General features: G+C 24.7%; 11 protein-coding genes across 11 annotated transcripts; 8 read left to right on the top strand and 3 right to left on the bottom strand.

Moving 5' to 3' along the window:
* Positions 1-398: 398 nt before the first annotated feature.
* psmD1 (26S proteasome regulatory subunit S1) lies at positions 399-3,684 on the top strand (the record flags this gene model as incomplete). Its single annotated transcript, XM_631880.1, has 5 exons — positions 399-541; positions 633-802; positions 913-1,021; positions 1,089-1,383; positions 1,474-3,684. 5 exons carry the CDS (start codon positions 399-401, stop codon positions 3,682-3,684), a joined length of 2,928 nt encoding a protein of 975 aa, XP_636972.1.
* A 790-nt stretch (positions 3,685-4,474) lies between these two features.
* DDB_G0287951 (hypothetical protein) lies at positions 4,475-8,903 on the top strand (the record flags this gene model as incomplete). The annotated part of the gene is made up of 2 exons (XM_631879.1): positions 4,475-8,631; positions 8,717-8,903. 2 exons carry the CDS (start codon positions 4,475-4,477, stop codon positions 8,901-8,903), a joined length of 4,344 nt encoding a protein of 1,447 aa, XP_636971.1.
* Positions 8,904-8,957: 54 nt separating this feature from the next.
* Positions 8,958-10,112, bottom strand: DDB_G0287949 (hypothetical protein; the record flags this gene model as incomplete). Its single annotated transcript, XM_631878.1, has 1 exon — positions 8,958-10,112. The coding sequence occupies one exon, from the start codon at positions 10,110-10,112 to the stop codon at positions 8,958-8,960; it is 1,155 nt and encodes a 384-aa protein (XP_636970.1).
* A 362-nt stretch (positions 10,113-10,474) lies between these two features.
* DDB_G0287947 (hypothetical protein) lies at positions 10,475-11,107 on the top strand (the record flags this gene model as incomplete). The annotated part of the gene is made up of 1 exon (XM_631877.1): positions 10,475-11,107. The coding sequence occupies one exon, from the start codon at positions 10,475-10,477 to the stop codon at positions 11,105-11,107; it is 633 nt and encodes a 210-aa protein (XP_636969.1).
* Positions 11,108-11,794: 687 nt separating this feature from the next.
* Positions 11,795-12,968, top strand: nit2 (nitrilase 2; the record flags this gene model as incomplete). The annotated part of the gene is made up of 3 exons (XM_631891.1): positions 11,795-12,067; positions 12,166-12,381; positions 12,471-12,968. 3 exons carry the CDS (start codon positions 11,795-11,797, stop codon positions 12,966-12,968), a joined length of 987 nt encoding a protein of 328 aa, XP_636983.1.
* A 285-nt stretch (positions 12,969-13,253) lies between these two features.
* On the top strand, positions 13,254-14,234 carry bxdc2 (brix domain-containing protein; the record flags this gene model as incomplete). The annotated part of the gene is made up of 1 exon (XM_631890.1): positions 13,254-14,234. One exon carries the CDS (start codon positions 13,254-13,256, stop codon positions 14,232-14,234), a length of 981 nt encoding a protein of 326 aa, XP_636982.1.
* Positions 14,235-15,744: 1,510 nt separating this feature from the next.
* On the top strand, positions 15,745-17,955 carry DDB_G0287935 (DENN domain-containing protein; the record flags this gene model as incomplete). Its single annotated transcript, XM_631889.1, has 2 exons — positions 15,745-17,267; positions 17,340-17,955. 2 exons carry the CDS (start codon positions 15,745-15,747, stop codon positions 17,953-17,955), a joined length of 2,139 nt encoding a protein of 712 aa, XP_636981.1.
* Positions 17,956-19,001: 1,046 nt separating this feature from the next.
* On the top strand, positions 19,002-19,208 carry DDB_G0287945 (hypothetical protein; the record flags this gene model as incomplete). The annotated part of the gene is made up of 1 exon (XM_631888.1): positions 19,002-19,208. The coding sequence occupies one exon, from the start codon at positions 19,002-19,004 to the stop codon at positions 19,206-19,208; it is 207 nt and encodes a 68-aa protein (XP_636980.1).
* Positions 19,209-19,736: 528 nt separating this feature from the next.
* DDB_G0287933 (hypothetical protein) lies at positions 19,737-21,025 on the top strand (the record flags this gene model as incomplete). The annotated part of the gene is made up of 2 exons (XM_631887.1): positions 19,737-19,923; positions 20,004-21,025. The coding sequence occupies 2 exons, from the start codon at positions 19,737-19,739 to the stop codon at positions 21,023-21,025; spliced, it is 1,209 nt and encodes a 402-aa protein (XP_636979.1).
* A 162-nt stretch (positions 21,026-21,187) lies between these two features.
* DDB_G0287931 (hypothetical protein) lies at positions 21,188-21,694 on the bottom strand (the record flags this gene model as incomplete). The annotated part of the gene is made up of 1 exon (XM_631886.1): positions 21,188-21,694. The coding sequence occupies one exon, from the start codon at positions 21,692-21,694 to the stop codon at positions 21,188-21,190; it is 507 nt and encodes a 168-aa protein (XP_636978.1).
* Positions 21,695-22,219: 525 nt separating this feature from the next.
* Positions 22,220-23,596, bottom strand: DDB_G0287929 (hypothetical protein; the record flags this gene model as incomplete). The annotated part of the gene is made up of 1 exon (XM_631885.1): positions 22,220-23,596. One exon carries the CDS (start codon positions 23,594-23,596, stop codon positions 22,220-22,222), a length of 1,377 nt encoding a protein of 458 aa, XP_636977.1.
* Positions 23,597-24,099: the final 503 nt, after the last annotated feature.

Genomic DNA, 24,099 nt, shown 5'->3' with positions numbered 1-24,099 from the left:
AAAAAAAAAAAAAAAAAAAAAAAAAAATAATCATCAATGATCGTAATTATTAATAATAAAAAAGTGATCAATTATAGTGGGAAGGTAATATTGAAATCTAATAATATTTTAGGAAAATAAATAAAAAAAAAAATAAAAAAAATAAAAAAACAAAAATTAAATAAAAATAAAAAAAATTAAAAAATTTGTTCCTAATTAAATTTTAATTAAAATTTTTTTTTTTTTTTTTAATTTTTTTTTTTTTTTTTTTGATCTTCACAAAATTTTTTTTTTTTTTTAATTTTTTTTTTTTTAATTTCACTTTTTTTTTTTTTTTTTTTTATATTATTTTTTTAATTTTTTTTTTTTTTTTTTTCTCACAAATATATATATATACATAATTAAAATTTCATACAATCATGGTAGCAATTAATTCAGTTTCTAATTACCTATCATTATTGGATGAAGATCAATTAGAATTGAAATCATATTCATTAGAAAAATTAGATTCATGTGTTGATGAATTTTGGTCAGAAATTGCATCATCTTCAATCGATAAAATGTATATATAAATTATTATTATTAATTTTTTTTTTATAATTCTCTTTTAAAACTAATTTAAAAAAAAAAACTAAATAAAAAAATTAAAATAGAAAATCATTATCAGTCAATAAACAATTTCCAAAACATGAACTTGCATCATTAGTTTTATCAAAAGTATATTACAATTTAAGTGATTTCCCAAATTCAATGGAATATGCGTTATCAGCTGGTTCTTTATTTAATGTTTTATCAAAGAGTGAATACATTGAAACACTTTTATGTAACTTTCAAATTAATTGATTATATTTATTTTTTTTTATAATCCATAAAAATTATCAAATTTTACTAACTTTATTTTTTTTTTTTATTTTTTTTTTTTGGAAAAATTAGATAAATTTATTGATGAATATATTAAATTAAGAACATCCACAAATAAAGACACTGTTATCAATCCACATCTCGAATCAATTGTAATGGGAATGTTTGATAGATGTTTCAAGTATGTATTTTTTTATTTTTTTTTTTTTTAATAATAATAAAATTCTAACATATTTTTAATAAAAAAGGGAAGGATCATATAAACAGGCATTAGGTATTGCTATTGAAGCAAGAAGATTAGATATAATTGAAAAAGCAATTTCACAATCTGGTAATGTAAATAGTATGCTCTCTTATTGTCTTCACATTTGTAATGTTTCAGTAAACAATCGTCATTTCCGTCATAGTGTTTTAGGTATTTTGGTTAATCTTCATTTAGCCCAAGAAAAACCAGATTATCTTAGTGTTGTTCAATGTTTAATCTTTTTAGATAACCATATTGAAGTTGCTACAATTTTATTATCATTAATTAAAAAAGATGAAGTAAGTAAACTTTTTTAAAATAAAAAAATAAAAAAAAAGTGAGTGTGTGTGTTTGTGTTATTAACACCATTTTTTTTTATATTTTTTTAGGAATCATTATTACTTGCATATCAAATTGGATTTGATCTTTTTCAAAATAGTACACAACAATTTTTATTAAATGTTCGTAATAGATTACCACCAGTTGAAAAGAAATCAACAACAACAACAACAACAACACCAGCATCAGATAGTATGGAAATTGATATAGATAGTGGTAATGAAAAGAGTGGAGGATCATCATCCTTTGAACAACGTTTAGAAAGATTACATTCAATTTTAATTGGAGATGTATCAATTGGTATGAATTTAGAATTTCTTTATCGTAATTGTAGTACTGATATGCACATTTTACAATCAATGAAAACCACCAGTGAATTACATAAGGGTGCCATCTTTTATTCTGGTACATTATTTGCCAATGCATTGATGCATGCTGGTACAACTAGAGATACATTTTTAAGAAGTAATATTGAATGGTTATACAAATCAACTCATTGGACAAAGTTTAGCGCAATCTCAAGTTTGGGTGTAATTAACAAGGGTCATATCAAAGAGAGCAAATCACTCTTGAAGACTTATTTGCCAGGTGCTAGTGTCAATCAAACTCCATACTCTGAATCTGGTTCTCTTTATGCTCTCGGTTTAATTCATGCTTCACATGGCGAGGAGATCATCGATTATTTAGTGGAGAAGTTACACATCAACAATGCCATCCTTCATCATGGTGCATCCTTGGGTTTGGGTTTGGCTGCAATGGCAACAGGTCGTGATGATTTGTATGAAGATTTGAAAAGTGTGCTCTATAACGATGACGCCGTCTCTGGTGAGGCCGCTGGTTTGGCTATGGGTTTGGTGATGTTGGGCAGTGGCGCAAAGAAGGCCATCGAAGAGATGTTGGCATATGCTCATGAGACCCAACATGAGAAAACCATCAGATCCTTATCCATGGGTTTGGCATTCTTAATGTATGGCAAGGAGGAGAGTGCCGACACCTTGATCGAGCAAATGATTGGTGACAAAGATCCATTGATTAGATATGGTGGTATGTATGCAATTGCCTTTGCTTACTGTGGAACTGGTCACAATGATGCCTTGAGAAAACTCTTACATGTCGCCGTCTCTGATGGTACCGACTCTGTTAGAAGAGCTGCCGTCACTTGTATTGGTTTCGTTTTGTCCAGACAACCAGAGAAATGTCCAAAGGCAATCGCTTTGTTGGCCGAAAGTTATAACCCACACGTTCGTTATGGTGCCGCTTTCGCTTTGGGTATTGCATGTGCTGGTACCGGTCAAAGAGATGCTTTGGAAATTTTAAAATCACTCACCACCGATAGTGTTGGTTACGTTAAACAAGCCGCTTGGATCTCCATGGCTATGGTATTGATTCAAACCAGTAAAGAGTTGGTACCAGAGGCTGAAACCGCCAGAAAATTATTCGCCACTTGTATCAGTGATAAACGTGAGGATTCAATGTCCAAGTTTGGTGCTGTATTAGCATTTGGTGTCATTGATGCCGGTGGTAGAAACTCTACCATTCAATTACATTCACCAAGTGGTCACAAGAATATGAATGCTATCGTTGGTATTGCTGGTTTCCTTCAATTTTGGTATTGGTTCCCAATGACTCACTTTATGGGCTTAGCGTTAACTCCAACCTCTATCATTGGTCTCAACAAAAACTTGGAAATGCCAGTTTTCACTTTCAAATCCAATTGCAGACCATCACTCTTTGCTTATCCACCTGAAACCAAACCATCCACCACAAGCTCAACCAATAAAATTGAAACAGCCATCCTCTCCTACAGTAGAAAGAATAAACTTCAAAGTTCTCGTTCCGCTATGAATATTGATCAAGATGTTGAAAAGAAAGAAAAAGAGGAGAAAGAAGCCAAAGAAAAAGAAGCCAAAGAAAAGGAAGAAAAAGAAGCTGCCAAAGCCGAAGAAAAAGAACCACTCTTTGAAAGAAAATCAAATCCTGCTCGTATCGTACCAAGACAATTACAATATGTTCAATTTGATGATGCTCGTTATCAACCAATTAAAAAGAGTCCTGCCATTGGTATCGTTATGTTGAGAGATTTAACTCCAAATGAACCAGAACAATTGGTTGTAAAAGAAAAACCAGAAACTAAACAAGAAACTGTTGGAAATCAATCTGGTACTGCTACTGCTACTGCTTCACTTCCAAATGCTACCACTACAACTTCTCCAACTCTTCCAGAACCTTCAACTCCAGAACCATTTGAATTTACTGAATAAAACTCTTTTTATAAAAAAATTTAATAAATATATAAAAAAAAAAAAAAAAAAATCAAAAAATTTATAAATAAATAATCAAAAAAAAAAAAAAATAATATAAAATAAAAATAAACTCTAAAAAACATGTAATAAAATTCAAAATAAATATTTAAATAAATAGTCCAACTTTTTTTTTTTTTTTTATTTTATTCTTGATTAAATAAATAATTGGAAAAAAGAAACTGATCACAATTTAAAAATAATTTTTTAAAGTTTTAAATTTTTTTTTTTTTTGGAAATGGTTATAGTTAAATAAAATAAATTGGGTTTTAAAAAAAAAAATAAAATTACCCCCTTTTGTCCAAATGACCCAATTATTTTTTTTTTAATTTTATTATTTTTTTTTTTTTTATTATTTTTTCAATTTTTATTATATAAAAATGGAAATAGTTTATTTAAAAAAATCCTATTTAGTAAAAATAAATAAATTTTATTTTATTTATAATATTTTTTTGAAAACTATATAATTATTTTTTTTTTTTATTTTTTTATTTTTTTTTTTTTGTTTTTAATTTTTTTTTTTATTTTTTTTATTTTTTATTTTTCTAAAAATTCAGCACGTTTGGCAAACTCAACGAAAAATAAGCAAAAAAAAGAGCACGAAATATCTATTTCAACTCATTATATAATTATAAAAATAATATTAATAATAAAGGAAAAAACTATAAAATTAGTAAAAGTTAAAATAAATAGTAAAAAAAGGGAAATTGATATTATGTGTTTACTTTTTTTTGTATATATACTTTAAATTATGTCATTTGATCCGACATATCCTAATAATAATAATAATAATAATAATAGTGGTAGTAGTGGTTATAGTAGTAATTCACCCCCACCTCCACCTCCACCTCCACCACCACCTCCACCAACGTCATCATCATCATCATCATCAAATTCACCACAAACCTTTGTATCACAACAACATGCATTAAACAGGTCAAAAGATAATACATCATCATTTCAAATTTCTTCCTCTTCTTTCTCTTCCTCTTTAAAAAAAGATCAACTAAAAGAAAATAATAAATCCAATATAACAAGTTTATCATCATCTAGGGATAGTAGAGACAGATCACGTGATAGAAGTAGAGATAGATCAAGAGATAGAGCGAGAGATCGTTCAAGAGATAGAGCACGTGATAGAAGTAGAGATAGATCAAGAGATAGATCAAGAGATAGAAAAGATAGGGATAAATTTAGAGATGGTAAATCATCTTCATCTTCTTTAAAACCTTTAAAATCACCATTATCCACATCACAATCATCAATTTCAACATCATCGACATCAATTCCAACATCATCAACCTCAACTTCAACTTCATTAAAATCAAGTAGAGAACTTGAAAAATCATCATCAACATCAACAACACCGATATTGCAAACAAGTCCTTCTTCAACTTCTTCATTTTTACCTTCATTTTTACCTTCAATTGGAGGTGGTAGTAATAGCGATAATATAAATAAATCACCACCATCAGGTATTATTGGTATTGGTGCTGATGGAAAAGATAAATCAAAGAGTGGTGGTGGTGGTGGTGGTGGTGGTGGCGGCGGAAAAGATGATAAATATATGAGAGATAGAGATAGATCACGTGATAGAAGTAGAGATAGAATACGTGATAGAGATAGATCAAGGGATAGAATACGTGATAGGGTAAGAGATAGATCAAGATCAAGGTCAAGAGATCGTGATCGTTATTATAGGGATAGGGATAGGGATCGTGATAGGGATCGTGATAGAGATAGAGATAGAGAAAGAGATATAGGTAGAAGTGGTGGAAGTAGTGGTGGATTAGATAGGGATAGAGATCGTGATCGTGATCGTGATAGAGACCGTAGGAGAGATAGGGATCGTTCAAGATCAAGAGATCGCTCAAGAGATCGTTCGAGGGATCGTGATAGAGATCGTTCAAGATCAAGGGAAAGAGATAGAGATAGGGATAGAGGTAAAGATAGAAATAAATTATCATCAAGTAGTTCAAATACAAGCGCAGTTTCAAATATATCATCATCATCCTCATCAATTAATAGTGGTAGTAATACAAAAAATCTATCTTCACCAACTAGTTCAGAGAGTAAATCTGAAAGGTCAAGTCCAATCCTTTCAACATCAAACGTTTCAACTTCATCATCAAGTATACCAACCTCCTCCTTAATTAAAAAATCATCTTCTTCAATTGGTGTCAGTGGTAAATCTGATAAAGATTATAAAGATAGGGATTATAAAGATAGAGATTATAAAGATAGAGATTACAAAGAAAAAGATAGAGATTACAAAGAAAAAGATAGAGATTACAAATCAATCGATAGAGATAGAGACAGAGATAGAGACCGTGATAGGGATCGTGATAGAGACAGAGATAGAGATCGTGACAGAGATAGAGACTATAAAGACTACAAAGATTATAAAGACTATAAACTATCTGAAAAGGATAAAGAAAGAGATAGAGATCGAGATAGAGACAGGGACAGAGATCGAGATAGAGACAGAGACAGAGATAGAGACCGCGACAGAGACAGAGATAGAGAAAGAGACCGTGACAGGGATAGAGATAGAGATAGAGATAGAGAAAAAGATAGAGAGAAAGAAAGAGATAAAGAAAGAGATAAAGATAAAGATAAAGAAAAAGAAAAAGAAAAAGATAAAGATAGAGACAAAGAAAAGGAAAAGGAAAAGGATAAAGAAAAAGAAAAAGAAAAAGATAAAGATAAAGACAAAGAAAAAGATAAACCCAAAAATATAATATCAAAATCTTCTTCATCCTTGTCCAGTGGAGGTAAGGTTTCAAGCAGTATCTCATCAACAACTACCAATTCAAATTTAAAAAAAAATGTAAATAGTAGCAATAAAGACAGTATTGGTAGTAATAAGGATAAAGATATAACAACAACAATAAAGAAAATAATACCAAAGAAATCAAGTGCATCATTATCATCATCAAAAATAAATAATAATAATAATAATAACAATAATAATAATAATAATAAGAAAAAAACAAAAACTGTTGATTATGATTCTGAAGATTCTGAAGATTCTGATAGTTATAGTTATGATGAAAGTGATAGTTATTGGGATGATGAAAGTGATGAATATACATCTGGAGAAACAGGATCAACATCAGGTTCAGGATCTGATGAGGAAGAAATTGAAACTGATGATACAAATACTGATGATAATGCTAGTAGTAGTAATGAAAAACCCAAACCAACTGGTAGAGGTAGACCATTGGGAAGTACAAAGAAATCAAAATCTAAAATTCATCAACCAGTTGCCAAAATTTCAAAAGCATCACAAGCAAAACAACCACCACCACCATCATCAAGATCAAAATCATCTGCTGCTGCAGCCGCTGCTGCAAATTCATCAACAACAACAACGACAACAACCACTTCAGCACCAACAAAACCAAAATCAGCAATCACTCCACCAGTTGCAAAGAAATTAACAAAAGCCCAAGCAGAAAAAGAGAAACAAGCTGCGAAACAAGCTGAAAAAGAAAGATTAGAAAAAGAGAAACAAGAAAAATTGGAAAAAGAGAAAGAAAAATTAGAAAAATTAGAAAAAGAGAAATCAAAGGATAAAATACCGCCAGAACCAATGGTACCAACTAAAAAAACAAGATCAAATGGTAAAAAAGATAAGAAAGAAATAGTGCAATCGACTGTTGAAGATGTTGTTATGAGTGAACCAAATGATACTACTGCTTCAACTTTTCAAACTGAAACAGAAAAAGATACAAGTGCCCAAACATCAACATCAACATCAATACCAACAACAATAGAATCAACAACAACAAACACAACAACAAAAACTACCAATTCATCATCTTCATCTTCTTCACCAAATCAACAGCAAAAACAACAAACACAAACACGACCACCAACTCAACAACCGCAACAAGATCAAATAATGGAAGAGGAAGGAAGAGGAGGTGGAGAAGAAGAAGAAGAAGAGGAACCAGATTTATCAGATGTTGAAAATAAAACATTTGAAGATGAAATGGCTAATGAAATTTATAGAGATTTATTTGAGGAAGAGTTATTAGAGATTGTTTTTGAAGTTCATAAAAATATTCAACTTGGTTTATTGAATGATGAAGATTATTCACCCCCACCAGAAATTATAAAGAAACCTGGTTTGGATATATTTGGTCAATTAACAAAGAATCAAACCGATACTTTTGAGTGTATTAAATGTAATGGAAGTGTAATTTCATCACGTTATGCACCACATTTAGAGAAATGTATGGGTGTTGGTAGAACTATTAGAAGTGCAAGAAAACAAAATAAAGCATTACTAAACAATGTTAATGGAAATAATAATAATAATAATAATAATAATAATAATAATACTAATAATACTAATAACAATAATAATAATAATAATATTATAAATAAATCTCCAACTAATAATAATAATAATAACAATATTAATATTAATAATGGATCAAATAGTACAAACAATATAAATGGTAATGGTAATAATACCAATACCAATGGTGTAAATAACAATAACAATAATACAAATATTAGTGGTGGGTCAATCAATTCTGAAAATGAGGAAGATTCAGATGATGATTATGATCCATCAAATAAAAAATCAAAATCGAAAAGAAAAACCAAATCAAAAGCATATTCATTGGATGCTGTTAAATCACTATCTTTTGAAAAGATTCAATCACTTTTAAGTAGAATTTGTGGTGTTGTTTCAAACAATACAGGTAAAATGTGTACAAAAACTTTGAAATGCCCTCAACATACAGACTCTCAAAGAGAAAAATTAAGAATTTCCTTAAAATTAATTACACCAACACCCCCTACTCAAACACAAACACCAACACCACCACAAACACCAACACCAACCACACAAACTTCAGTAAAAAGAGTAACAAAAAGACAACAGTTACAAAAGTATGTATTTAACTTTTCTACATCATTTCTAATTTCTAATACTTCTTTTTTTTCCTAACCTTTTTATTTTAATTATTATTTTTAGTGAATCTGAAGATCAATCACCAAATGAATTTGTTGATACAGATGATAATAATAATGATAATACAAATAATAATAATAATAATAATAATAATATGGATAATATAGATAATATGGATAATAATAATAACGATAATGGTGATGAAATTAATATAATTGAAAGACACAATAAAAAGAATAAAGTGAACTAAAAATAAAAATAAAATAAATAAAAAAAAAAGTTGTAAAAAAAAAAAAGATATATGTTATTTAAGATTTTCATTAATTTTATTGAGTAATTCTTGTTGAGTTTCTATTTGAGTCGGAGCAAAAGTTTCATATTTAAATTTTGATTTTTTCTTTTTAAATTTTGGAAAATCGAAATTTTTGGAAATTGGTTCTATTTTTTCAAACTTTGGATTTGTAAGTTGTTGAAAGGCCTCTGGTGTTAGTAATTCTTTATTCCAAGGATAATCTGGAAATAATATGCTATAGATTTGGTGTAAATCATATTTGTAGTATAAAAGAAGCGAGGTACCTCCCAAAGAAGTGAATTTTGTTTTTGACAATAAATAAAATTGTTCCATTGAAGTGAATTGTGTTTCTTTGAGTAAATATTGACGGAAATCGTCAAGTCCGTCTGGATACTTCCACCACAATATAATTTTATGGAATTTAAATAAATAAAATTTATGATGTGGGTACGCTTTTCGAATGAAATCTACCAAACCAATACTAAAGAGATTTCGTATCTTGCATTCCTTTAAAAGGTCGGTTAATTTCATTTTATACCAGTCATCTAAATTTGAATCTTTGATATTGTGTTTTGCAGCGAACCATTTAATTTCTCTACTATAATCATAATCTTTTTCTCTTCTCATTTTTGATAAATCACTATTCTTTTTAAATAACCATGGTGCCCATTCGAAATCTGGAAATAATGTATAACACATTCTAACCATTGATCCACCAAAAAAATAAAATATAGATTGACCTTCTGGTGAATTTGTAAATTCTCTATAGGAAATTTTATAAATATCTGAAATCGATGAACCACCACAATGTTTTAATGCTCTAAAAAATAATTGAATTTGATTTTCTTTAGATATTTCAATATATCTAGATCTGTTGAATTCAAATGGTTTACCAAGAAATGTCATAACTTTATTTTTTTCTTTTGTTGTTGCTTCTGTAGTTTCTGATGGTGTTGCTTTTGCATTTGCTTTTGCTTTTGTTTTTGTTTTATTTGTATTATTTGTAATTTTGGGCTGGTCTTTAAAAAATTTCAAAAATTTTGATTTCCTAGGATTTATATTTTGGTTTGATGGTTTTATTTTCGTTAGATATTGGGCCTCAAATTTTTGGGCTTCTATTATTTTATAGGTACATCTTGAAATAAATGATATTTTTGACTTCAACATTTCTTTTTTTTTATTGACACATCGAGTTGGAAAAAAAAAAAAATAAAAAAAAAGTGAAATGAAAATTTAATGTCGTTTTTTTTAAATTTTTTTTTTTTTTTTTTTTTTTTTTTTTTTTTTTAATTTTAAACCCCACATTTCATCATTAATTTTTTAATTTTTTTTTTTTTTCTAATTTTAATTTTAATTTTTTATTTTTTTTTTTTTTTCTTTTTTTTTTACTTTTTTTCTTTTTTTTTTTCTTTTTATTTTCCTTTTGGTTTAGAGATATATATATTTATATCTATTAATAAATTTAAGATTTACAAAATAAAATAATAAAATAATAATAAAAATAATAATAAAAATAAAAATAAAAATAAATGGAACACGTATATTCACATTATGAATCAGATTTATCAGATGTATTTAATTCAATTGAAGATAATTTATCACAATTAGAATTTAATCAAACTAATCCAGGTGGAATAAGTACTGATCAAATATTGGTTTATGTTAATCAAGCAACAAACTATATTGAAGAAGCAGAAGAAATCACTCAACAATTGGAATTTTCATCACAAAATTCTGGTGAAATCTCTCAACTTAGACCGAAAATTACAAATTACAATTCACAAATTCAAGAATACATTAAAAGGTTAGAGAAAGTAACTGGTGAAAAGAAACAAAAAAGTTTAGCTTCAAATTCTGTATTGGATATCGGTTTAAATCATAACCAAATTCAACAACAACATCAACAGCAACAAAAGAAAATTAGATTTGATGATATTCATATCAATGCAAAAGAGGATTTAGATGATTATGAAGAAGAGGAAGATTTAAATGATCTAAGATCAACAAAATATAAAACTCCATCTGAAAAATTTAAAATCTTTATGAAATATCATGCTATCAAAGTAATTGTAATCGTTATTTTAGCAATGACTATAGCTTTAATTGCTGGTTATGTATTTCATAAAGCTTCAAAATCAAATCCTGAAAATCCAGTTCGTTAAAAAAAAGAATTTAAAAATTTTCAATTTTCTTTCTTTTTTTTTTTTTTGTTAAACAAAAAAAAAAAAAAACAAAAAAAAAAAAAAAAAAAAAAAAAACTTCCAAACCACACCACTTTTTTACTTTCACACATTAAACTTTCAAACCCCTCTTTAACCACTTAAGAATTTAAAGCAATTTTTATTATAACTTTAAAGATTAGTTTGAAAAAAAAAAAAAAAAAAAAAAAAAAAAAAAATCTTAAAAAATAAATAAATAAATAAAAATTATTGGTAATATGACTAACTCAATTACCTAATTTGTGTAATAATAATAATAATAATAATAATAATAATAATAATAATAATAATAATAATAATAATAATAATAATAATAATAATAATAATAATAATAATAATAATAATAATAATAATAATAATAATAATAATGAAATAATAATAATAAATAATCATTAATTTAATAATTAATATTTATAAAAACTATATCTATTTTTTAAATTTTTTAAATTTTTTATTTTATTTTATTTTTTAAATCTTTTTTATTATTTTTATTTTTCTTTTTATTTTTATTTTTTTTTTTTTAAAAAAAAAAAAATGAAATTAAAAAATTTTTTTTTTTATTAATCATATTTGCATTGACTTTTTTTTTTTTTTTTTTTTTTTTCTTTTTTTTTGTTTGGATAATTATAAATGTATAGAGGTTTAATTAATTCATTTAAAAACACATCAAAATTTTCGACATCATTATTTAATAATAATAACAACTGTTCAACAACAACAAAATCATTTACACATATTTCCCAACAATTAAGAAAAGTTCATTTAATGGCAGATAAAGAAAAGGTATTCAAATTTGCAGGTATTCAATTACTCTGTGGTGATAATAAAGAAGAAAATGTACAAAATGCAATTAAACATATTGATGAAGCTGCTAAAAATGGTGCAAAATTAATTTCATTACCAGTAAATTTTATTTTTTTTTATTTTATTTTTTTTTTATTTTTAATTATTATTTTTAAAAATTATTATTAATCCTTTTTTTTTTTTTTTTAAAAAAATAGGAATGTTTTAATAGTCCATATTCAACATCAACCTTTGAAAAATATAGTGAAACAGAAGATGGTGAAACAGTTAAAAAATTATCAGAAGCTGCAAAAAGAAATCAAATCTTTTTAGTTGGTGGTTCAATTCCAGAAATTGATAAAGCAACTGGTAAAATTTATAATACTTGTTTCATTTTTAATGATAAAGGTGAAGTTGTTAAAAAACATAGAAAAGTAAATATATATTTATTTATAATTTAAAATTAATAATAATAATATTAATATTATTATTTTTTATTATTATTATTATTATTATTATAAAGATTCATTTATTTGATATTGATGTACCAAATAAAATTAGATTTAAAGAGAGTGAAACATTAACACCAGGTGATAGTTTTAGTGTTGTTGATATTGGTTATTGTAAAATTGGTGTTGCAATTTGTTATGATATTAGATTTCCAGAATTGGCTATGTTATATTCAAAGATGGGTGCTAAATTCTTAATTTATCCAGGTGCTTTCAATATGGTTACAGGTCCAGCTCATTGGGAATTACTTCAAAGAGGTAGAGCTGTTGATAATCAAGTTTTCGTTGCTGCTATATCACCAGCTAGAAATCCTTCTTCAACCTATCAAGCTTGGGGTCATTCAACTATTGTCAATTCATGGGGTACAATTTTAGCAACAACTGATGAACATCAATCTATAATTTACTCTGATATAGATTTAAATACTTTAAATGAAACAAGATCTTCAATTCCAATTTATTCACAAAAAAGAGATGATCTTTATAAATTAGATTCAATTAAAAAACAATAATAATAAATTAAAAATAAAAATAAAAATAGAATTAAAAAAAAATAAAAAAAAATAAAAATAAAAAAAAATAAAAATAAAACAAAAGTTGAAAATTTTTGTCGTTTTTTTATTTTTGAAAAAAAAAAAAAAAAAAAAAAAAAAAAAAACGAAAGTTGAAAATTTTTTTTTTTTTTTTTCATTAATTTTTATTTTTTATTTTTAATACTTTTTTTTTTTTATTTATTATTTATTTGTATATATTTATATTTATTTATATAACTCTCTAATAATAATAATAATAAAAAAATGGTAAAACCAAGTAAAATTCTTGAAAAAATTAAAAAAAGAACAGAACCAGTTGCTGAACCAGTTGTTGAAGAAGAATCAGATGAAGAAATTATTGAACAAGAAGGATCAGAGGAAGAAGAAGAAATTGTAGAAGAGGAATCAGAGGAGGAAGAAGAAGAAGTTGAGGAGGAAAATAAAAATATAGAAGAAAATAAAAAAGATCAATCAATTTATACAAAGAAAAGAGTATTATTTACATCAACACGTGGTATTGGATCAAAGTATCGTCATTTAATGGCAGATTTAATATCATTAATTCCACATTCAAAGAAAGAGGATAAAATTGATGATAGAAAGACATTATCATTAATTAATGAAACATGTGAAATGAAATCATGTAATTATGCAATACTATTTGATGTTAGAAAAGGTACAGATTGTTTCCTTTGGATGGCAAAAACACCATTGGGTCCAACAGTGAAATTCCACATTACCAACGTTCACACATTGGACGAATTACAAATGACTGGTAATTGTTTGAAGGGTAGTCGTCCATTCCTCCATTTCGATAAATCATTCGATTCCGAGGTACACCTCCAATTAATCAAAGAATTGATCACTCAAATCTATAGCACTCCAAAGGGACATGTCAAATCCAAACCTTTCTTTGACCACGTTTTCTCTTTCTTTTATCAAGATGGTCGTATTTGGTTTAGAAATTATCAAATCTCTGATCAAGAATTTAAAAAGGATTCTTTACTCACTGAAATCGGTCCAAGAATGATCATGCATATCGATAAAATCTTCTCTGATGGTTTCGGTGGTAGTGTTCTTTACTCAAATCCAAATTATGTCTCTCCAAATAATACTCGTTCCGATCATAAACTTTCAAAAGCAAATAAATACATTAAAAGAAAATATCAAAAAGGTAAAGCTGAAGAAAGACAAAAAATCTCTTTCATTGAACCAAGTGAAGTTGATACAGTTTTTGATAATTAATTTAATAAATAATTATTAAAAAAAAAAAAATAAAATAATAAAAAAAAAAAAATAATAAAAAAAAATAAAAAAAATAAAAATAAAAAAAAATAAAAATTTTAAAAAATTCATTTTTATCTTTATAGATATATACTTAGATTTATAAATAAATTATTTGAAAAATTTTAAAAAAAAAAGAATTGAAAATGTTTTATTTTTATTTTTATTTATTTTTATTTATCTTTTTTATTTTTTTTATTTCGTCCAACTTTAAATCATTTTTTTTTTAAACTTCAAAGAAATTTGTAAAAATCCTGGCTTCTTTGCTTCTATTAATTATTTTTTTAAAAATATTAATAAGGTCAAATTTATGGAAAAAAATTAAACATTGGAGACCAAGCACCAGGTTGTTGGTGTGGATGTTGTGGGTATTAGTAGTGATGATTCTGAGAGTCATTCTAAATTTTCAACAAAATATAAATTACCATTTACTCTATCAAATGATAAAGGTGGTGAAATTGAAAAATTATATGGTGTAAAAAATTTATTATTGACAAGGGTAGTAAAATTTAATTTAATGACTTATTTAGCATTGTTAAGTGCAACTTCTCACATTGAAGCATCTTTGAAAGTAATTTAAATTTTAAAATCACAACAATCTTAAATACAAATTTTAAAAAAATAAAAAAAAATTATTATTTATTGTTTTTATTATTATTATTTTTTTAAAAAAAAAAATTACCCAAAAAAAAAAAAAAAAATAATAATAATATGAGATATAATTCATTTTTTAACAAAATAATTTAAAATGAATAATTATCTAATATTATCTATTTTTTAATTAATTTTAATTTGAATTGAGTTTTTTATTTATTTTTTTTTTAATATTAAAAATTATTTCAAATTTTGTTTAAAAAAAAATATTGGTTTTTTTTTTTTTTTGATAATATTTTTAAATTAAGATGGTTTGGAATTAAACATCAAATTTTTTTTTTTTTTTTTGGCTTTATGAGATCTAGATCTCAAAACTACAAAAAAAAAAAATAACAAAAATAAAAAAAAAGAAAAAGTCGATCAAAATTTACAAAAAAAAAATAAAAAAAAATAAAAAAAATAAAAAAAAAAAATTAAAAAAAAAAAAAAAAAAAAAAAAAAAACAACAAACTCAACACACAACACATATTATTTTAAATTTCAGATGTTCCCAAAATAACACATTAATTTGCTTTTTTTGTTGTGTTTTTATTATAATAATTTTTCTTTATTCTTTTAATTATTATTTTCAGACACATTAACAGCTAGTAAAAAAATAAAATAAAAAAAAATTATAAAAAAAATTAAAATAAAATATATATTATTATTTTATTATCATTATTTTTTATTTTTTTTTTTCAAATAGTAACATATAAATAAAACTATAGAATACAATATATATATTTTAGGAATAAATCCTAAAAGTAATAAAAATAATATTAAATAATAATAAATAAATAATAAATAAATAAATAAATTATAAATAATAAATAATAAAATGCAATCAATACCATTTGTAAAAAGTCATAGAAGGACACCATCAGGTAGAAAACAGATGGATATAACGATTGATGTTGAAGCACTTACAAATGATGAAAAGTTAAGTCGTAGTTTACATAGTGGCGTAAGAAGAAAATCAACAGGACATATAGATAGACCAAGATTATTTGAATTTTTCATTATAATTGGAGTACCACCAATCGAGGGTACAAGTACAGTTGGTTTATCAACATCACCGACACAAACATCATCATTAGCATCATCATCGTCATCACCACCATTAACAAGTTCAAAACCACCTTTATTAAGATCTTCTTCACCCAATACAACATTACCAACATCTATAGGGTCTACCACACCACCACCATCATCAACACCAACGTCAAATTTAGCGGGATCATCAACATCAGTATCGTCATCATCAACATCAGCACCAACACCACCACAACCAACATTTAATAAAATAGAACAACCAAAAATACTGTACCAATATCCACCTGATAAACCATTGGATGGATTATCAGTTGAGTTTTTCCCATTTCCAAATGGTGTTGCTGTAAGCTCAGTATCACAAACTGCATCACACACCAATCTATTTCAAGTATTATACCCACAGAAACATTTAAAACAACCAGAGGATTCATTCGTTTTCATGTTAACAGATGAGAAAAAAGATGTTCTTTACGGAGTTTGTACTACTAAAATATCTTCAATTGGCACTATCATCAAGGGTGAAAAATTTGAGGTTGACATTAATGATGAACCTTGTCCCGATGAAAGTATACCACAAGTTGGTGATTTAGTTCATACTTCACCAAGATGTTTTTGTATACTCACTAAATATCCTTTCTTTCCATTACATTTTGATATTATCTCTGGTGTACTATCACTTCAACATATGCAAGAAATTACAAAATTTCAAAATTTAATGTCAATTTCAAGTAGAAAAAATAGAAAACAATCAATTTCTTCAAGTTCATCACCTTTACAACAAAAACCTACAACAACTACTACTACCACTACCACAAATACAAATACAAATAATAATAATAATAATAATAATAATAATAATGAAATTAGTTCAGGAGTTACAACATTAACAATTACAGATTCAAATGATAATACAACAACATTAGCAAAAGTAAAAACACCAAATAAAACTTTACCAACAGGAAATGTTATTGAGGATCCATTAGTTAATAATTCAAATTTTAAAGTTAGAGAAAGACCAATCTTAGAATTAATAGAATATTTCTATAATCAACAAATTCCAAACATTGGTGAAACCATTTCATATAATATTTCAAGTTTAGAACAAAAGATCACTTTTAAAAGAGGTGCAAAACAAACTAAACAAGATTCTCAAATGATTGATTATAGTGATTATATGTTAAAATATGGTTTATTTACAACGGTTCAATTAGTACAACCTAAAATTTTAATTGTTATTTTAAATGCAATTTTACTAGAGAAAAAAGTTATATTTTATTCAAAAACAATTAGGTCATTAACTTCTGTTATGTAAGTTTAATTAGAGTACTAATTATTAAATTATTATTAAATCATTAAATTATTAATTAATTATTTATTTAGATTTACAGTATTATCATTATTATCACCATTTAATTATCAATCAGTTATTTTACCATTATTACCAAATTCAGTATCATCATTATCAATTGTTGATTTATTATCGGCACCAGTACCATATATAATTGGGTTAACAGATGTACCAAAGGATGTTGATTATAGTGATATAGTACAATATGATATTGATACTGGAAAACTACAACAAGGTAATCAAAAAATAATGTTATTCCCACATTGGCAAGATCTATTGAATGTATTGACCATCGCTCAAAAAGATATTAAAACATCATTAACTGTAAATAAAAATAAGGGTTTCTCATCTCCAACAACTTCTTTCATACCAACTGAAGAACAAGAATTAAAACTTCAACCTTTTGTATCAGCAATCAATAATCATATCTCTGGTTTATTCGATAACTTTAAAAGACATTGTGTTAGAAATGTCACTCATCAAAAAACAATCTCAGTTTTCGTTAAAGAATCTTTCATGTTCACTGAATATCCTGAAGAGGAACATCATCAATGGATTGACGAATTCACTAAAACTCTTATGTTTTCAATGTATTTAGATCAAAAATTACGAATTGAAGATAATGATCAATTGGATGAATCAACTTAATTTATAAAGAAAAAAAAAAAAAAAAATTCAAAAAAAAAAAAAAATAAATTCAAAATAATAAATAATTACCAATTGAATTGAACCAACTAAATTTACAAAGAAAAAAAAAAAAAAGTGATTGGAAAAAAAAAAAAATAAAAAAATAAAAAAAAATAAAATAAAATAAAATAATTTATTTAATTCAAAAAAATAAAAATAAAAATATCTTTCATATTAACAATAATCATTAAAATTATAACCCTTCTTTGTGTAAGTTGCTTTATACTAAAAAAAAAAAAAAAAAAGATATTTGTTAATCTTTTTTTTTTTTTTTTATTTTTTTTTGTTTTTTTAAAAGTATTTTCCTTTTTAATAATTTTTTTTATTTTAAATAATTATTCGCCAATTAAAAGGGATTTTTTTTATTTTTTTTTTTTTTTTTGGTGTTAACAATTATAAATGAGATTATTTTTTTTTTTTATTAAGAAAGGGGGAAAAATTTTCCAAAAAATAGGTTTTTTGTACATAACACAAATACTTTGAATATAATTTGTTGTTAAATTTAGTAATAGCTCACATGCTCATTTTTTTTAATTGGCCACTTTTTTTTACCACGACAAATTCCATATGATTTTTCAATTTTTTTTTTTTTTATTAATATTATTTTTTTTTTTTTTCTTCAGTTATTTGCTGTTTTTATAATAATAATAAAATTTTTTTTTGGAACTTTACCATCAATAAATATCTTTTGAAGTGGTATTATTTTCAAAACCCAGAAAAACAAAAAAAACACTAACAAATAAAAGATATTTTTTAATTCAGGAAATAAACCAAAATTTTTGTTTTTTTAGAGATAAATGAATTTTCATTTTTTTTTTTTGAAAACTATAAAATTGATTTTTTTTTTTTTTTTTTTTTTGATTTGCCATCATTTTCATTTTTTTTTTTTTTTTTATAAAGTAATAGAAATAATTATCTTTTTTTTTTTTATTTGTTGGTTTTTATTGGATATATTTTAAAAAAAAGGATTGACAAAAAAAAAAAAATTTAAAAAAAAATTAAAAAAAATGGATATAAATAAAAATGAAATTAATTTAAACCGTCAATTTTCTAGACATGTTCCTGATGAGTGGGATTTCTTTGAAAATTCCCCCGGCGAAAATAATTTTTTGGAAAATAAATCACAAATTAGAGGAATTTTTTTTTTTTTTTTTTTTTTTTTTTTTTTTATTTTATTAATATTGGATTTAATTATAATAATAGGAGAATTATAAAAATATTAAAATAAAAAAAGCTTTTGTGGTTGGAAACAATTATAGTGGTTCAATACATTTTGATAATGATGCAAAAAGAATTTCAGAAGCTCTTGAGAGCAAGTGTGGTTATCAATGCACTTTAGTTTTAAATGAACAAAATTTAAAAAAGAAATTTCAAGAATATTTAAACTCGTTCAAATTCACTGACACCAATATTGATTTCATATTTTATTATAGTGGTTTTTCTATTTCTAAAAGTAAAATTTTTTTATTTTTATTTTATTTTTTTTTTCATAATATATTTTAAACAAGCAATACTAATAATATATTCTTTTATTTTAAATAAAACATTTATAAATTAAATTTATTTTTAACAAATAAAAAAATAACTAAATAATTAAATAAAAAATAAAAAAAAATAAAAATAAAATGATTTGAAAATATTCAAATTAATTTTATTTAGAAAATGGAATTGAATTTGAATTGGAAAATAATTTAAAAAGTAAATCAAAAAAATTATATTTAAGTTTGAATGAGATTGTAGAAATGTTAGAAATTAGAGAAAAAGAAATTGAAAGTGGTTCTTTGAAATTATTTGATTTAAAGGCTTCATTTAGAAAATTATTCATCTTAGACTGTTGTAGATTAAATGATGACTCTCAAATTGACCCATATATTCCTGTCTTTAAAAAATATACCAAAGAGGTTGAGGACCAATTTAAAGAAAGTAAAAGTAAGATTTTTTTATTTATATTTATAAGTTTTAAAAAACTTTTTTTTACCAATAAAAAAAAAAAAAAAAAAAAAAAAAAGATACATCATATCTTTATTTTAGTAATTTAGGAGAACCATTTGAATATAATCAATTTATGTATGAAAAAATATCAACTTTTACAAATTCATTAATAGGAAGAATAATTAGTCCAAGAGCTCCAGGAAGAAATTTAAAGATTATTGGTCAAATTATTAGTGAGGATTTATATAATCAATATAAAAAGAGTAATCATGGAGATTTTTCAAAACAATATAAAATGTGGTTCTCTGGTTTAAATATGTTTAGTTTAGAAATGAATAATGGTACCAATAATAATAATTCATCCAGTGGTATCATTGGTGGTTCAACAATTTCTGGTGAAAAGGTTATACCAGAACTATTTGAAAAATATGTAAAAGAAAAGTTTAATATTCATTTTGGTGATAAGAGTATGAATAAATTCATATTGGTAGAGAACGACGATCCATTAGAAGTAAAGAAGAAACAAAAACAACAATACCTTAAAAATAAAAGACCAACCTCTCCACAACAATTAAACTCTTCATCTCAATCAGTTCCAGTTTTAATTAAAACATCTACCTCAAACACAAATATAAGTAGTGGAAGTAATGGAGAATTTAGTGCATCACCAATTCAAAATTCCCCAAGCTTTTATTGGTATAAAGGTATTAATATGACTCAATCAGCACCCAATATACCATTAAGTAATTCACCCAAATTATTAATTGGATCAAATAAGTATAGAAGTGATTCACCAACTCCAAATTCATCTCCAATGCAATGTGAATCACCACCACAAGAAAGAATTGTATGTGAAATTGGTCAATCTTCAACATCACCATCACCATCACCTAATTTAACCCCAACTTTAACCATAACTTCCCCATCAAAAATCACCACCACCACCACCACAACAACTACTACAACCACTCCACCAACAACAACCTCATTTGCTCTCTCTGGTAAAAATATGTTTAAAAACTTGGAACATTTAAATAGAGAAGGAGAATGGAATATTATTCACCCAAATCAATATGAATCTAATCAAGATCTACTATAATTGATAATTTATTATTAATAATTTTAAGTGTTATTTTATTAATATAATTAAATGTACAAAAAAAAAGTATAAAAAAAAAAAAAAAAAATAGTGATGTAAATAAAATAAAAAATTAATGAAAAAATAAATAAAATAAAGTTTAATATATATTTTTATTTTTTTTTATTTATTTATTTCTTGTTTTAATTTATTTAATTCTCTTTCTTTTATTGAATTTTTTGAACAATATTTTTCAATTATAGTTGATTTTTCAGAAGAATTAAAAAAGACAAAACTTGAAACTTTATAAAATAATTGTTGAGTAATTTGAGATTGATAATGAAACGGTAACTTTTTTTTATACAAGTGATTCTCTATTTCACTTAAAGAACCACCAGGTAAAACTTCATCAAATTCCAATGTATTCATTATCATTTCTTCCCAAAGTTCATTATTTAAATCAAAGAAATTAATTAAGAATGAATCGAAATCATAATTATCCCATTCTTTTAGATCTTGTTGAAAATCAACATTTTTTGGATCCTCAATGAATCTATTCTCTTTAATTACTAAAGTTGACATGTATAATGAAAGATTTAATTGTTTTGAAGCTTTAATTAATTTATCACCAATTAATTTATCAATGCCAATCAATGAATTAAATGGTTCATCTTCATCATTATAATCCATTTCTTCTAATACATATATTAATTTTGAACCTTCTTTTTTTGATAATAATCTTTTAATTTCATTACATATCTTTGAATTATTTATTTCTTCATCAAAATTATCATCATTATCATCATCATCATCTTCACTTTTAGTTTTTCTTAATAATTCTTCTAAATTATATAAATCTTTATTATAATCTATATCATTCCTTTTATAAAAGAAAAGAAAAGAAAATTAATAAAGAAATTTCTTTTTTTTTTTATAATTTTATTTTAAATCTTTTTTTTCTATCTTTTAATAAAAAAAAGAAATTGTTTTTTTTTTTTTTACATTTATGAAATTATTATTTATATATATTTACTTGAAAGAAGAAAAAAAAAAATTGAATGTTTTTGTGATCACAAAACTAAAGTGTTCTGAAAAAAGAAAAAAAAGTGAAATTTTTTAAAAAAAAAAAAAAAAAATAATATTTTTAAATTCCAGTTCCCAAAATAGTGGGTTATAACTTAAATTATTTCTATTTTTATTTATTTTATTTTTTTATTAAATAACCATTGATTGTAATGATTTTGGATCAGCAATTGCATTATTTAAGAATTTTATAATTTTTTCATTTTTATTATCAGTTGCGGCTTTTAAAGCGGTATGAAGATTGGATTCAGGACGATATTTTATAAGGAAACAAAGGGTTTGATAGTGATTGAATTGAGCAGCTAAATTTGCAGCTTGAGGTGAAGAGACATCTTTTGGACGAGAGAAATGAAGGAATTCAACGATTTTGAAATGACCATTTTGAGCAGCTTTTTCATAGGCAGAACAAGTCATTGGAGTATCCAATTGAGATAAACATTTGACCATTTCAAAATCACCATTAAGACAAACATAACTGAATGCATTTGCAGAGACACGATAACTTGTTTTAGAATGAATATAATTAACCAAATTTGTATTACCAGCCAAAGCAGCATTACAAATACTGTTACTATTGATTGGTGCATTTACGTCTATTAGATATTTACAAATCTCTTCATGATTATACTTTGCGGCCAAACTTAATGCGGTGGCAGTGCAACCCTCGTCTCTATTCTCCAATAAGAATTTAACCACTTGTAAATGACCTTTTTGGGCTGCTTTATCAACGGCGAATACTGTGAATCCCTCTTTTCTATTCTCATGTAAATATTTACACATTTCCAAAAGACCATTCTCTGCGGCTTTATTCCAACTTTGTTCAGTAGTTTTTAAGGTGCTATCGTGGGCAGTTAAATATCTGACCACCTCTAAATGACCATTTTCAATTGCCAATGATAGAGCATGCTCACCACCTTCGGTTCTATTTTCCAATAGATATTTAACCATTTCTAAATGACCATTCTTTGAAGCATTATCCAATGCTTTGGTTGTACATTTGGTATATTTCTCTTCTAAATATTTTAAACATTCAAGTGAACCTGATAAACATGCGCAATCAATTGGACTCTCTGTATATATAACTTTTTTATTATCTCCATAATGAGTTTCAATGTATTTAATGAATTCCAATTTACCAAAACTTGCTAAATAATCAATGAATGGTACCAACTTTTCTTTCTCTTTAAATGCTAATGATGCTATTGTAATCCTTTTGATTACATCTTGCATAAACAATAAGAAAATATCCATATCTTCAATCATTTCCACAACTTTAATATATGAATCTATTGAATAATCAATATCACTATGAGTTCTTAATTTATCTTTAAATAATTCAAAATGTTTATTATTCATCATCCATAATGCTGATAAAATATTTGAATATTTCCATCCTGTACCTTCTATAAATTTGAATATAACTGTTCTTATAACTTTATTTCTAAAAACTTTAAAAAATAAATATTCTCCTCTATCTTCTTTTTCTTTAATTTCCATTGGTGTTGACATTTTTTTTATTTTTATTTTTTTTATTTTTTTTTTTTTTTTACAAAGCTAATTAATTAAAAATATTATCTTTATCTATTATAAATACATATAGGAGAATGAAAGTGAAAATAAAAAAAATAAAAATAAAAAAATTAAAAATTTAAATTGAAGAAAAAAAAAAAAAAAATTAAACATTATTGTTGTTGGGAAAAAAAAAAAAAAAAAAATATCTTCCAAATCTCACAAAAAAAATAAAAAAAAAAAAATTTTAAAATTTAAAAATAATTATCACCCTTTGATTTAAAAATAAAAATAAAAAAAAATAAAACGTTTGATTTTTTTTTTATTTTTATTTTTAAAAAATAATATATATTATATATTTAAAAGTTAATTATTATTTATTTATCTATTAATATTTTTTTTTTTTTTTTTTTTTTGTTCGATTTGGAAGATTTTTTTTTTTTTTTTTTTTTTTTTTTGGGGAGGGGGAAAGGAAGAGGAGGGGAGGGAAATGATGATAAATA

This window comes from Dictyostelium discoideum, assembly GCF_000004695.1.
Source record: "Dictyostelium discoideum AX4 chromosome 5 chromosome, whole genome shotgun sequence".
Lineage (NCBI taxonomy): Eukaryota > Evosea > Eumycetozoa > Dictyosteliales > Dictyosteliaceae > Dictyostelium > Dictyostelium discoideum.
Note: the sequence above shows the minus strand (reverse complement) of the source record. Positions and strands in the feature narration are given on the sequence as shown.